Source organism: Leguminivora glycinivorella, chromosome 11, assembly GCF_023078275.1.
Source record: "Leguminivora glycinivorella isolate SPB_JAAS2020 chromosome 11, LegGlyc_1.1, whole genome shotgun sequence".
Taxonomy (NCBI): Eukaryota; Metazoa; Arthropoda; class Insecta; order Lepidoptera; family Tortricidae; genus Leguminivora; species Leguminivora glycinivorella.
In genome coordinates this window covers 6,359,075-6,371,666 of record NC_062981.1, presented here as the reverse complement: position 1 = coordinate 6,371,666, position 12,592 = coordinate 6,359,075, and the positions used below count along the sequence as shown (strand labels likewise).

Here is a 12,592-nt window from a genome sequence, read left to right as displayed (position 1 = left end):
GCAATTTTATCACTTATCAACGTGGATAAGACACCTGTCACTCGACACTGATATACTTGCCAGAACGTGACGAATGCTTTATCCACTTGATTAAGTGATAAACTTGCAAGCATCATAGGCCTGCAGGTGGAGATGCCTTTTGACGATATGTATATTGCCAGGTCGCATCCGCAACTCGCCAGAGGCTAACGAAGACACGGCGGACGGCGAAGAAGACGGCGCGCTGTCGCTAGGACTCTTCCCCGGAGAGAGGCCCACGCTCGACGACCGGGCTGTATTCAGGTAGAAATCTTCAAGTTAACTAATATCAGAACATTCTAAATTCAATTTTCTAAATCGAAGTTCAAAGACGTCTACCAAAGACTTTTAGAATCGGTCTCCACCGATCCATCGAAACGGAGAACAGTAAGGGAGATTCTATAGTTCTCTGCTGTGTCAAACCTTCAGAACTTTGTGTCAATTGTGGTTGAAGTAATAGCTTTCTCTTTTTTTTATTGATTTATTATGAAACAAACAGTCATCTAATCGAATATGGTCACAACATGTTTTCTTAATTTTAGACTTACAGTTTCCAATACTAGTTTAAAGTTACTAGTTACACAATGTGGCACGAGAATAACAATGTGATATACAAATTAAATGGTTATCTTAATGATAATTTAACTGACATGAATTGTGAATGTTCAAATTTCAAAAGTATTTTTTGTGTAGTAAAGAGTTAAGTCCTAAGTAACTCCTAATGGGAATACATTGTAGTTTAACGATTTTGACGAAGTTTTTAAATGAACTTGTCTCGTTCAGGTTTGAAGCGGCGTGGGACAGCAGCCTGCACGGTTCACCACTACTGAACAGGGTCAGCGCCAACGGAGAAGTGGTTTACATCACGCTCAGCGCATACCTCGAGGTAAGGACCAGCAATGGCGAATTTCATTGTTCATATTATCACCCCTTTTTGCCAAGAGTGGCACTGAAACTTAGTAGTTCATGTGCTCTGCCTACCCCTTTATGGTATACAGGCGTGATTATATGTATGTATGTTTTTATGTGTATTATCACCAGCTTTTGCCCGTGGCTTCGCTCACGTTAAATTCGAAAATTGCGGAATGCTCCATACAAACTTCCACCCCCTCATTTTAGGGAAGTGGGGGGTTAGAAAGAGACAAAAAGTAGCCTATGTCACTCTCTATCCTTTCAACTATCTCCACTGACAAAATCACGTCAATTTGTCACTCCGTTTTGCCGTGAAAGACGGACAAACAAACAGACACACACACTTTCCCATTTATGATATTAGTAAGGATAGACACTGGACTCGCCATTTAGTCTAATATTCAAGGGAGAAAGTTGATAATTCTGTTCGGAGCGGGGTAGAACAAGACTGTAATCTGTTTGAAATAGCATCGGTATACAGTGTTGTTAAGATTTCGTGTTATGGATTGGCTGATGACGATAATTTATCTCCAGGTGGAGAACTGCGCCCGACCAGCTATCATCACAAAGGACCTGTCACTCGTGGTAGTAGGACGAGAAGCAAGAACTGGCCGCTCGCTGCGCCGCGCACTTTTCGGATCGAAATGCGCTCGCGCTGACCGCCTTACCGGTGTATATGAGCTCAGCTTGCACCGAGCACTGGAACCCGGTTAGTATAAGCCCGGTACTCAACTGTCATCACCAGAGATCGCACGGATTTGCGACACTCGACACGGGCGCTGTCCCTGTCACACCATCTTATGTAACAATTATAACAGCCCAGTGTGCCCAACTAACAAAAATTAGTCTTATAGTGGCTTATAATGCCAAAAATAGTACTCTTATAATAACCTTGTAAACCCTTTACAAGAGGGCATTTGGGCACACCTTATAAGGCCAAAAACCTTATATCCCCCTTGTAGTTGCTATATTATTAGCTTTCTTATCTTGTACGTGCTTTATTATGGCATGCAATAAGAAAGTTAACCTTATAATGGCAAAAAAAGTGCTTTTAAAAGGCTAATGTACTAATAAGAATCATATTTAAAGCTTTAATAAAGGCAATTATACTTGTAAGAATCATATTCAAAGCTTTAATAAGGGCAATAGCTCTTGTACACGTTTTGTGATCATCAGATATAAGGGAGTAAAACTCATAACGGCGAAACAGGATGCTGTTTTAAAAGTTTATTGTGCTTTTCGTAGTGATTTATGTGTACATCATCATCAAGTCATCCATTTTGCAAGTTAGTAAACGGTAAGTTAACTTTTACATATTACAATTATTTGCTTATTTATTATGAAAACTGTGTGAGAATCCAATTTCATGGTGAAATGTGATATAAAATGTGTTGTATTATTAATGCGCCCTTGTATTTCAACGGTTTTGTACTAAAAATGCGGTTAATTAATTTTGACATGTCTTGAGCAAGGCTGTTATAAGAGTAAAAGCAGTAAGCACATCATTTACAAATACTCTATAAGAGTAAAAACTTTATAATAGCCACCGGTGTTACTTAAGATTCGCCATTTTATATATCTTTAGGGTTCCTTCTCACAATTAGTGAAATCACGAACCTTACCATCTAGTTAAATATTAGTAACGGATACCAGTTAAAAATTCATAACGTTATCGTTAGAGAGCAGATTTCAGGTAGCGATTTAAATATTAATATGAATATGACTCGCATACAATATTTATTATTTTTTCTACACACGAAAAAATGTATGGGAACATAAAAGTAAAACCCTTTTTGGATGCTTTTGTGAATATTGGGCAAAGATTATAATGATAATAAAAAAAATAAAAAAAAATATTTATTTATACTTATTTCTTTAATATTTCTTCTGCGCATTGCACAGTAAAAACTTCTATTATGGCTCAAAGAATATAAAAATGAAAATAATTCGCTTCTTATATATATTTAAATTGAAAGTCCATTATTTAGAATAAAATACTTTTTTTAAATGTAGTTTGTTGAAAAAATAACATTAATTTAATCTAATTATTCAGTGAAGTTTGTGGTGTGCGATGTAGGTAATAATAATAGATTATAAACCACATGACATGTATTTAAAAAATTTCACTAGTCATATCCATATTAATATTTAAATCGCTACCTGAAATCCGCTGTCTAGTTATCATGTACTTGGCGCAAACCTTTGAAATTGCATTTTTGTTCGAAAGACCGTTCTTTTTAAACCGGTATTTTGGGGAACGCTTTGATAAAGGTTTGGTTCGATTAACCGGCATAGAACAAAATAAAACCGTGTAGTCCGCAGCATGTCAGGTAATACTGATATTTTCAATATTTCATTAGGAAGTTATACCTAGAATTTTCAATTTAAAACAAACTTGTGCTTCGGAATATTTAATCTTCTGGTGCCTTATTTTATTACTTCCTATTGATTTATTGTAAATGCTGAGTCAAATACTCTATTTGATATTTATTATTATGGTTATTGTTACAGAATCTGTGGATGAGATACATAGTCACCCGTTTTTAGTGACGTGAAGATGACAACTACTCTTCTCCTCCTCTTAGTAAGTAAGTGCTATTGAAAACCACAGACGATTTTAGTACCGCCATCACAATGGACTTTGTGTCGATAACTATAAACAGCCTAGCCTAAGACTTCAAATAAATATTTTTTTTATTACAGATGAACTACAAAACGGCACATATTCTGATGGAGAAAATCAGTCACAATCATTACTTACACCCAAAAATAAGCCCGGAGTGGTGGATCAAAAAACATGCAAAATGGAAGAGGACGCAGGAAATAGTTTAGGTTGTAAGAAAATCACACCAAGCAAAGATGGCGCTGATAATTCAAAACAAGAAAACGAAAATCAATATATCTTTTGTGAATTTGATGAAGACCTCGATAAAAGAAACTACTTATTATCTTGGAAATTTACTGATAGGTTAATTACAATTTCTACCACCGTGTAGGCGCTCTGAAGAATATATTAATATTTTGAAGTATGTAGACTCATTGAAACAGCAACATCGTGAGCAATAGAACTGAAAATATTAATTTTATAAAGTTACTTGTATCGGTTTGGTTTCGTTGCACATAAATAAATATCTTAAAAACAGTGAGTTTGTCTTTATTTGTCCTCAATTTTAATCTGTCTTAGTCCCAAAAGGACTACATATAAAATCGGTTTCTTCTTAAAATAGCCGAACATTGTATTCACTTATTCAGATCGTCCAACATTCACAATGATAATCCGCAATAAAAGATTTTTTTTATTTCAGACCAAAGTCCATAAAGTAAGGAATACACTTTTGGAACTTATTCTAATAAAGTTAATCTTAAAAATTAATATTAGTAGGTACTGATGGATAAAAAAACTGAGTGCCTTGGTAATAGTCTCTTGTACGCTCAGTTATGTATAATTGGCCACCTCCGAGTGCATGCTAGTCTGGTATAACCGGTGGACACTCTATTTAATAATGTAAACATTGTAACACATGGAAACAATGGACCAGTTACATTTGCCCTCCAGTCGAGATCTGCCCCGCGGCCCCGCTGTATATACCTTAACATTTTTCACCGCAGAGCTACAGACACCTTAAATAAGAACAAAAAATATAATTATTAAGCTAAATCCAATTTCAATTCATCATTTAACGATATACCTGTATTACTGTCACTGCTGCTTGCCTGCATATTCTTATAATTATTCCATAATGGCATCCTCTACGGAACCACTAATCGATAAGTTGGGATCAGATTGTTCACATTCGCTGGATTTTCAAAATGACGAATCAAGTTTTATAAAAACTTTTAATACGACACTTTCAAGAATAATGCCTTTATAATTATTGTATAAGAGAAAATGTATTGCTTTAATTCTTTTAAACACTTTATAAAATGCTATAATTTGTTTGCTGGATAGACGTTTTATAATATGCTCCTATGAGGCATAAAGAATCATAGTTATCTTATGCATTACTTTTATAAGAATAATTGGCCATAAAAAAAGCTTTTATAGTGCTTTGAATATTATACAGCGAAAAGGCATTTTAAATGGCTTCTATAAGAATACATATTTTTAAACCCTTATTGCAGTCATATAAATTGGACTTATTAACGTGTACATGGCCAAGTTATAAGAGTAAATGTACTATTGGCCAAATCCTCTTATAATGAGCTACTATAAGAGTAAATATTTTTAAACCCTTATTGCAGTCATATAAATTGGACTTATTAACGTGTACATGGCCAAGTTATAAGAGTAAATGTACTATTGGCCAAATCCTCTTATAATGAGCTACTATAAGAGTAAATATTTTTAAACCCTTATTGCAGTCATATAAATTTGACTTATTAACGCGTACATGGCCAGATTATAAGAGTAAATGTACTATTAGGCCAAATTCTCTTATAATGAGCCGCTATAAGGAACTCTGGCATAATGAATGCTATTTTAAAACTACTATGAGTGTTTAGCCCTTATAGATTGATTTTATAAGGATATTTTGTTTGTTGGGTGGCAGCTCTTAATAGAGCTGCCACACTAATGTACCTTACGTTATTATGATGACATAAGTATTCGAAAAAGCGATCTCTGGTCATAACCGAGTATCCCCTTGCGCCGTATCACCTTACGCCGTGTATGGAGAAAGTCGTGGATTTTATAGTGAAAGCCTGGCAATACACTTCACACTAGTAACTCTCGTGCACACACTGAATGCGGTCTTTACGTGCTACGACGGTGCTTCGAATGAACGCTTTGTGGAACTTCTACAAGATTATTTGATTTATTTTTATGAGAACGTGAATTTTATAAATATTTTGTGTTGTTTTCGTCTAAAACTAGACTTATATTTTGAAATGTTTTGTCTTCTTATACAGGAGTCCAGCGGCGACAGAGGCGCGTGCTAGACACGAGCGGCACATACGTGCGAGGAGAGGAGAACCTACACGGCTGGCGTCCGCGCGGAGACTCACTCATATTCGACCATCAGGTGACAACATTTACTTAACTTGTTGCTTTACAAATATAACACAAACATTAAACGGTTAGCTCCGGTATGTCTAAGGGCCGGTTGCATCAAACCTTCTGTCACCGTTAAAGCGTTTGTTAAATTTTATCGTATGGGAAGTTCCATAGACATCTGCTGCGTGACGATGATGTGTCTGTCAAAGGTGGTTGATGCAACTGGCCCTAAGTGTAGCCTGAGTGGACGCTCGGTTCGGAGCGTGAGGCGCGGCGAGCGAGCGTGGAATTTATACAGCATCGACTCAGGGGGCCGATTTTTGAGTCTCACTGTCACTAAAATACCGGTTAAAAACGGTGAATTGCCTATTATTTTCAGTGACAATTTTCCGAATTCGAACGCCGTGAGACTCAAAAATCGGCCCCCAGGACACTTGAATGAGCTTCAATAGGCTACTTGACCCTTTTTAAAGTCTATCTTCTGTCCAATGAACCGAAAAAAAATATTACCATATTTTATTACGACTTGAAAACAAAAAAAAAAATTAAAGTATACTTTCACTTAATCAGGCAAAAACAACATTATTAGCCATGTTAATCTATAGATTGTCTGTGCATGCTGACATTTATACAGAGTGGGGCCTGTAACAAAGGCGAAGAATTGAACTCTAGGCTATTCTCCTTATACTGATCAACATTTGTTCGGCGACTTTTAAAAATAACTTGTATTTTGATTTTTATCACCCTTGAAAGTTTTTTCTAAGAGGTAATGTATTGCGAATTCTGTTAAGTCTAAAGTGTGACAGACAACGTCAATGACAACAATAATGGCGTACATTGAAGCTAATATTTATTTTGTATGAAAAATTAAAAATTTAAAGACTTCTTAATTTTTAAAAGTCACTGAACTAATGTTGATCAGTATAAGGAGAATAGCCTACAGATCAATTTTTCGCCTTTGTTACAGGCCCCACTGTGTATATATGAGGCATAAAGTTCATCATGTCAGTGATTGACTCGACATAAAGTTAAGTTAGGTTCTATGACGTCATTACATCGCTGACAGCGTCTTCGGTGGCCAAAGTTAAAAAAAAAAATAATACACACATTTTCAATCGAAAATACGTAGTCATTTTACACTTTTAATACCCAAAATTTATAAACATTAGTTTCTTATGTTTTTGTGACAAATTCGATATGAGTCTAGTAGCCTATTATTTGACGTGTACGCCGCTCGCCCCACCCACTCAGACCTTACACTTAACCTTACTTGAAAGTGTCAAAGTTACTTTGACATCGACCGCCATATCACCTATCCTCTGTCCTTGTCCTAATGCTACTTATTAAGGCACTGGTCCCACCGCGAGCTATTAAGCTATGAGCTATTAGCTATAAAAACGAACAAAAGATAGTCGCTCCCGTGCAAATAAAAGAGACACGGCGATGTTTATAGTTACTCGCCCAGCAGTGAGCTATCAAAATCGCCGTGTCTCTTTTATTCGCACGGGAGTGCTTATCTTTTGTTCGTTTTTATAGCCTATAGCTCATAGCTTACTAGCTCGCGATGGGACCAGTGCCTAAGAGTAAGCCCATTTATAATTTAAAAAAAAAAATGGTTTCTTTTGACGATGAGCAAGTAATCTAGTCTTTACGTGGCCCGTGGTTCAGGCGTAACTGATCGTTGATTTACGAGTATAACAGTATGAAATATTTATTCCACAGTGGGAGCTCGAGAAAATGACCCGATTGGAACAAGTGAGTCGCACACGACACTATTTGGCGCTGCGTGAGCGACTGCGGCACGGACACGAGAACACTGTCGCGCCCAACGACTTCACCAAGACGGAGAAGGTACGTACCAGTTTACATACACACGTTAACATATAGTATGAATTTTTTGAAACGAACGTTTCTAAACAAAGGCATTGTTCCTTTTATGTTGAGCGGGAGCTTCTGTATTTGCACGCGCTAAGACAACAAGAAGCAACTGTATCCTGATAATTGTAAGGTTCAAATCTGTGCAGCAGCAAATTTGAGATAGATTGTTTTGGAAATGTGAAGCGATAGACCACACCGGTATAGGTGCGAAAATACAGCGCTTCTAATACTTTGATACTTGATGGTGTAAGTATAGTACATATAGTTATAATAATCATCGGTAATATGTCAGTCTGTATAATAAAAATAACACGTTTAAAAAGCGAAACTGCCAGATTAAAAGGTTGATAAGCACCTGGCACCTTAAGGCCGTTTTCACATTATCCGATCCGATATCGGATGTCGGAAGGATTTCGATAGAAAAAATCCAAGACGGCCCTTATAATGTATGGGATATCGGTCCGACATCCGATATCGGATCGGATAATGTGAAGACGCACTAAGGTGTCATCGCAAAGTGACAATACAGCGCGTGCAAATACAGAAGCTCCCGCTCAACACAAAAGGAACAATACCTTTGTTTAGAAACGTTCGTTTCAAAAAATTCATACTATACACATGACTTCAAAATTCCCTTGGGATCTACAAATTCACTCGTTGCTTACATATCGTATACTGTTTGTAAAGTTTTTGGATATCCCCTCAGCTTTTGAATTCAATTTATTAATTTATTTATTTGATATTAAAAATTGGTATTCCTCCTGAGCAGTTTTGAAACTACAGAAATACAAAAACAAAGATGATTTTTTTATGCCAGTGAACTAAATTACGACTGAAAACCAGCGTTGCAGTAAAATTTACTGCAACATTATGCTGAGTCGCGGCCCTTTTTAATATCAAATAAATTATGATATGTGATATTAAATAAAGCATTTCTATGTCTATGTCTAAATATAAGTTGAACAATAAATTGCAGTGGCGCCCAATAATTTTATTATTGTCGTACTTATGTAACCTTGTCGACGCAACATCTTTAGAAACACTTAGGACAACACCTGTATTGATCCACAATTGATCATAGTTTGTAATACTACAGGAGGTTTGCAACATGGCGGCCAAGGCAGCAGCTGAACAACACGCACGCGATGAATCACTATACGAACCGTGGGAGATGACACCGCGCGAGCGGGAACTCGCCACCAAGTTCCTCAAACTCATACAAGGTTACTTCACTACTCTACTACTATGACTGAACGCTGGAGCAGTAGGGCTAGGCTAGCCTGGCACAGAAGGTGCGCATCAGTGTACTCGTATCGTTCGCGCGATAGGCACCAAAGTGACCGCACGCTGAACTACTTTTGGAGATTTTGTACGCTAAGGTCTGTATGACTCGCAAAACACGCTGCAATTTTTTTTTAAACCCGCGACCGCGGGGGCAATAATGGCAATATCAAGTGGATAACATGTTTTACAATATATGTATAAATCAGGGTCGCACATGTTCAATTATTGGTTACATTTTCCACTTTCCTCTGTACAATGTAATTTGTGACATTTCATTCAGAAGGAAGACCAACGTATAGAAGTTTGTTTACATTTTTTTTATGTATTTGCCAGGACGAATAGGAATGAACAACAACACCGAGGGCGCACAGTCCCCCGCGTCTCCCGTAGACGAAGGGCTCGCGCCCGACATGTCCACGCCATCCCTGCTCTCCTCTGTACACAGCGCCAGCAGCTTCGAGTGAGTATCCTAGGACTAAGGCCTCGACTACACTTGACTGTAACAGACTTAAAACCTGTGTGTGCTAACTGTTTGTTTGAGTGAGTCGCTTACAGTGCGAATTTTTATTTCCGAGCTCATATGACCCGGCAACCTTTACATCAAGGGTGAACAGGCATCTTCTGGGCGAGCTCACTCCATCGTAGGCCACGTCTTTGCCTTCGGCTAGTCTGTGGTCAAGAGTAAGCCCATTAAAAAAAAAGTTGTCAGTCGAGTTTATTTATATTATACATACACAATGTGCTCATAATATTAGTCGTGTTCTCATATTTTGTTTAGTGTGTGCTTACGATTCACTTTTTTTTTAGATGGTTATCCATAGCCACACAGTCAACCGTAGCTAATAATTAAATACTGTTTCATTTCGTTCAATTATATTATTGTTTAAAATATTTTTGTCTTACATCGTTCTGTAAGCGATCTCAACTTCAAATTCATTCATTGTTAACAAGATAACGAATATCTAACAGTACACACAATTATTTTTAATTACGAATCCCCCATCTACATTTATTTTATACTTTTAATATCAATGTTACCGATTATTTACTTTTGCATATCTTTAATCTCTCGTAACACTTTATTTTATGCCACATTTCAGTTTTTTTTATGTCGGCTTACAACTCGAGTCGACTTTACTTTGATTTGATGTTTTTCCTTAGCTTTTTATCGTATCCCGCCCGGCTCCCACTTCCATGCACGCCATACCCTTGGACTATTGCGTCGGTCATTCTGAGGTACTAGAGTCCCACTATTAACTCAGTATACACATTGATGACAATGTGTGGGAGCCATTTAATCTTGACGCTGCTCTTAAGACTTTTGAGTACCAATGAAAGGCATGAAAAAATTTGCAAATACTTTAAAGGCCTCCGTGACTCAGTTGGCACAAGCAATCAGACTGACATTCGCAGGTCGCAGGTTTGAGTCCTGACTTAGGTGTAATTTTTTCAATTTTCTGGCTTGATGATAAATTTGTTTATTATGAACCTTGTTGGAATGTCCAAAGGTCTACTCTCTACGCTTCTTTGGTTATCAATTATCATTTGAGCAAATTCACAGCTAGGACTAAAAAACTTCCACATTTTGTCACTGCAGTCTGTGCAGAGTTAACTAGTTCGGACTCAACTTGAAAATACCATTACTACTCTCAAACTTACGCTACACTGCCGTATTTAGTCTCTGCCTTTATTTTTATTTTTCTCCTGTTACATAAACCAGTCTGAAGTTATTATTTGGGCTAAATTTATTTAGTTTTCAGAAACCGATTTAGGTCTGTGTAATCAAAATAATGTAACTAAAATATTTGCTGGATAGTATGACTATGAACCGGTGAGGTTTTCTGATACACCAAATTGTCTTCAGTTTTTTAAGCACGGGTAAAGTACCTATAGCGTATTGTATGATAATGCTGTATCAGTTCAGCTAAAGTTACATCATTTTGAAACATATTGGATGTAGATATTAAATAAGTAATTGTATAATTGTGTGTCTCAGTCAAATCTTTAACGGTATACCACACCTTGTGTTCTGCGACTCCATACATGGAGTCACGCAAGTTGTGCGATATCATAGTGGTTGTTTGGAAATAACTTCAGCTTTCACGCCTACAACACGCAACGCACACGATCAACTAACGACACATGAGCAGGGGCCTATGCTTACTTCCTTAATGCGTTTAGACGTCGCCTACAAAGTATACTTTTCTGTAGACTATGCTCTCCGGAGCGCGCACTCCTGGAGAAATCAATGGCGGCGTGGGGCGGGGTGCAGCTGAGCGCGGGCGGCGCGCTGTACGTGCCCGACTGCGAGGAGGTGCGCGTGTCGGCCGCCGTGGCGCGCCGCGGCCACCTCAACGTGCTGCAGCACGGCACGCACGGCTGGAAGAAGCGGTGGCTGGTGAGTATACAATAGGGAACTTGACTATAGTTAAAATAAAATATTTTATACCACGCACGAAATAAAGCATCAGATAATTATACGAAAAACATGGACAGAAGTTATTTTTAAATCCGATTTCTATTTAATAAGTCAGGTAAAGTAACTGAGTTGACCGTGACGTCACTCAATTCGGTTTCATATAAATTCAATACTAGCAAGTTGTTCAAATTCGTTTTGACAGTTCTTAAAAACAAGCTGATTTGACTAGGAGGCAAGTAGCCTATTAAGAAGTTGCCAGCATTGGGTGGGATCCAAATGAAAGTGAGCGCCCGCAGGGACTCAAACTTGCTTCAGAGATAGAAGAATATATGAGTTGTCACTGTTAGTTTGGTCGTGGAATAAAAGACCATTAGGCGAGGTTTGTGAACGGCAATCACGAACAGAAAGCCGGCAACCAAAGAACGGCTGACACACATGGGAAGATATCAGTCAAGACTGTGAAATGAGTTTCGCGAGGAATTCGGTTCCAAAATGTCGGCAACGATCATATTCTAATCTATAGAAATCTTCTTAATGATCTTATACCTTAATAATTTATCACATCACTAAAGAAACCACTTTTCTATTCAGGTTGTCCGCCGGCCGTACGTGTTCATCTACCGCGACGAGCGCGACCCCATCGAGCGCGCCGTTATCAACCTCGCCAACGCGCACGTCGAATACTCCGAGGACCAGGAGCAGATGGTGCGAATGCCGAACACATTCAGGTAAGTGTTAGATGAAATTAGGGTGTCGTTACAATTTGGTGCCATGACCAGGATGCTTATGTTCACATTACAATAAACTTAATAGTATTAGGGCCACTTGCACCACCGAAAATGGAGGGTTAACCCTCTGGTTAACCCACCATTTTATATGGAATTTGACAGATGACAGCTCACTAACTCAGTTAAGCGGGCCTTAGTGACCAGGATATTCATTAAAGTTACATTAAGCGACCCCGTCGAGCATACGTAGAGTAACTAGAGTACTCTGAAGAGCGGCAGTAGGTGTTGCTCATGCCCAACACTGCAAATATAACAATTAAGTGTTAGTACTAGATTAGGTTACAATTTGGTGTTAGTACC

At 37.9% G+C, this 12,592-nt stretch overlaps 1 protein-coding gene across 12 annotated transcripts in view; it reads left to right on the top strand.

Moving 5' to 3' along the window:
- LOC125231271 (kinesin-like protein unc-104) overlaps window positions 1-12,592 on the top strand; it is a 172,451-nt gene that overhangs the window by 154,786 nt on the left and 5,073 nt on the right. For 9 of the 12 annotated variants that reach the window (XM_048136710.1, XM_048136702.1, XM_048136704.1 and 6 more), the window contains 10 exons: window positions 162-282; window positions 802-904; window positions 1,465-1,639; window positions 5,839-5,951; window positions 7,646-7,774; window positions 8,898-9,024; window positions 9,419-9,545; window positions 10,247-10,321; window positions 11,297-11,483; window positions 12,096-12,232. In XM_048136710.1, coding sequence (XP_047992667.1) covers window positions 162-282; window positions 802-904; window positions 1,465-1,639; window positions 5,839-5,951; window positions 7,646-7,774; window positions 8,898-9,024; window positions 9,419-9,545; window positions 10,247-10,321; window positions 11,297-11,483; window positions 12,096-12,232 — 1,294 coding nt within the window. The remainder of the gene's footprint in view (window positions 1-161; window positions 283-801; window positions 905-1,464; window positions 1,640-5,838; window positions 5,952-7,645; window positions 7,775-8,897; window positions 9,025-9,418; window positions 9,546-10,246; window positions 10,322-11,296; window positions 11,484-12,095; window positions 12,233-12,592) is intronic. The other 3 variants (XM_048136709.1, XM_048136708.1, XM_048136705.1) reach the window with 1 other exon arrangement.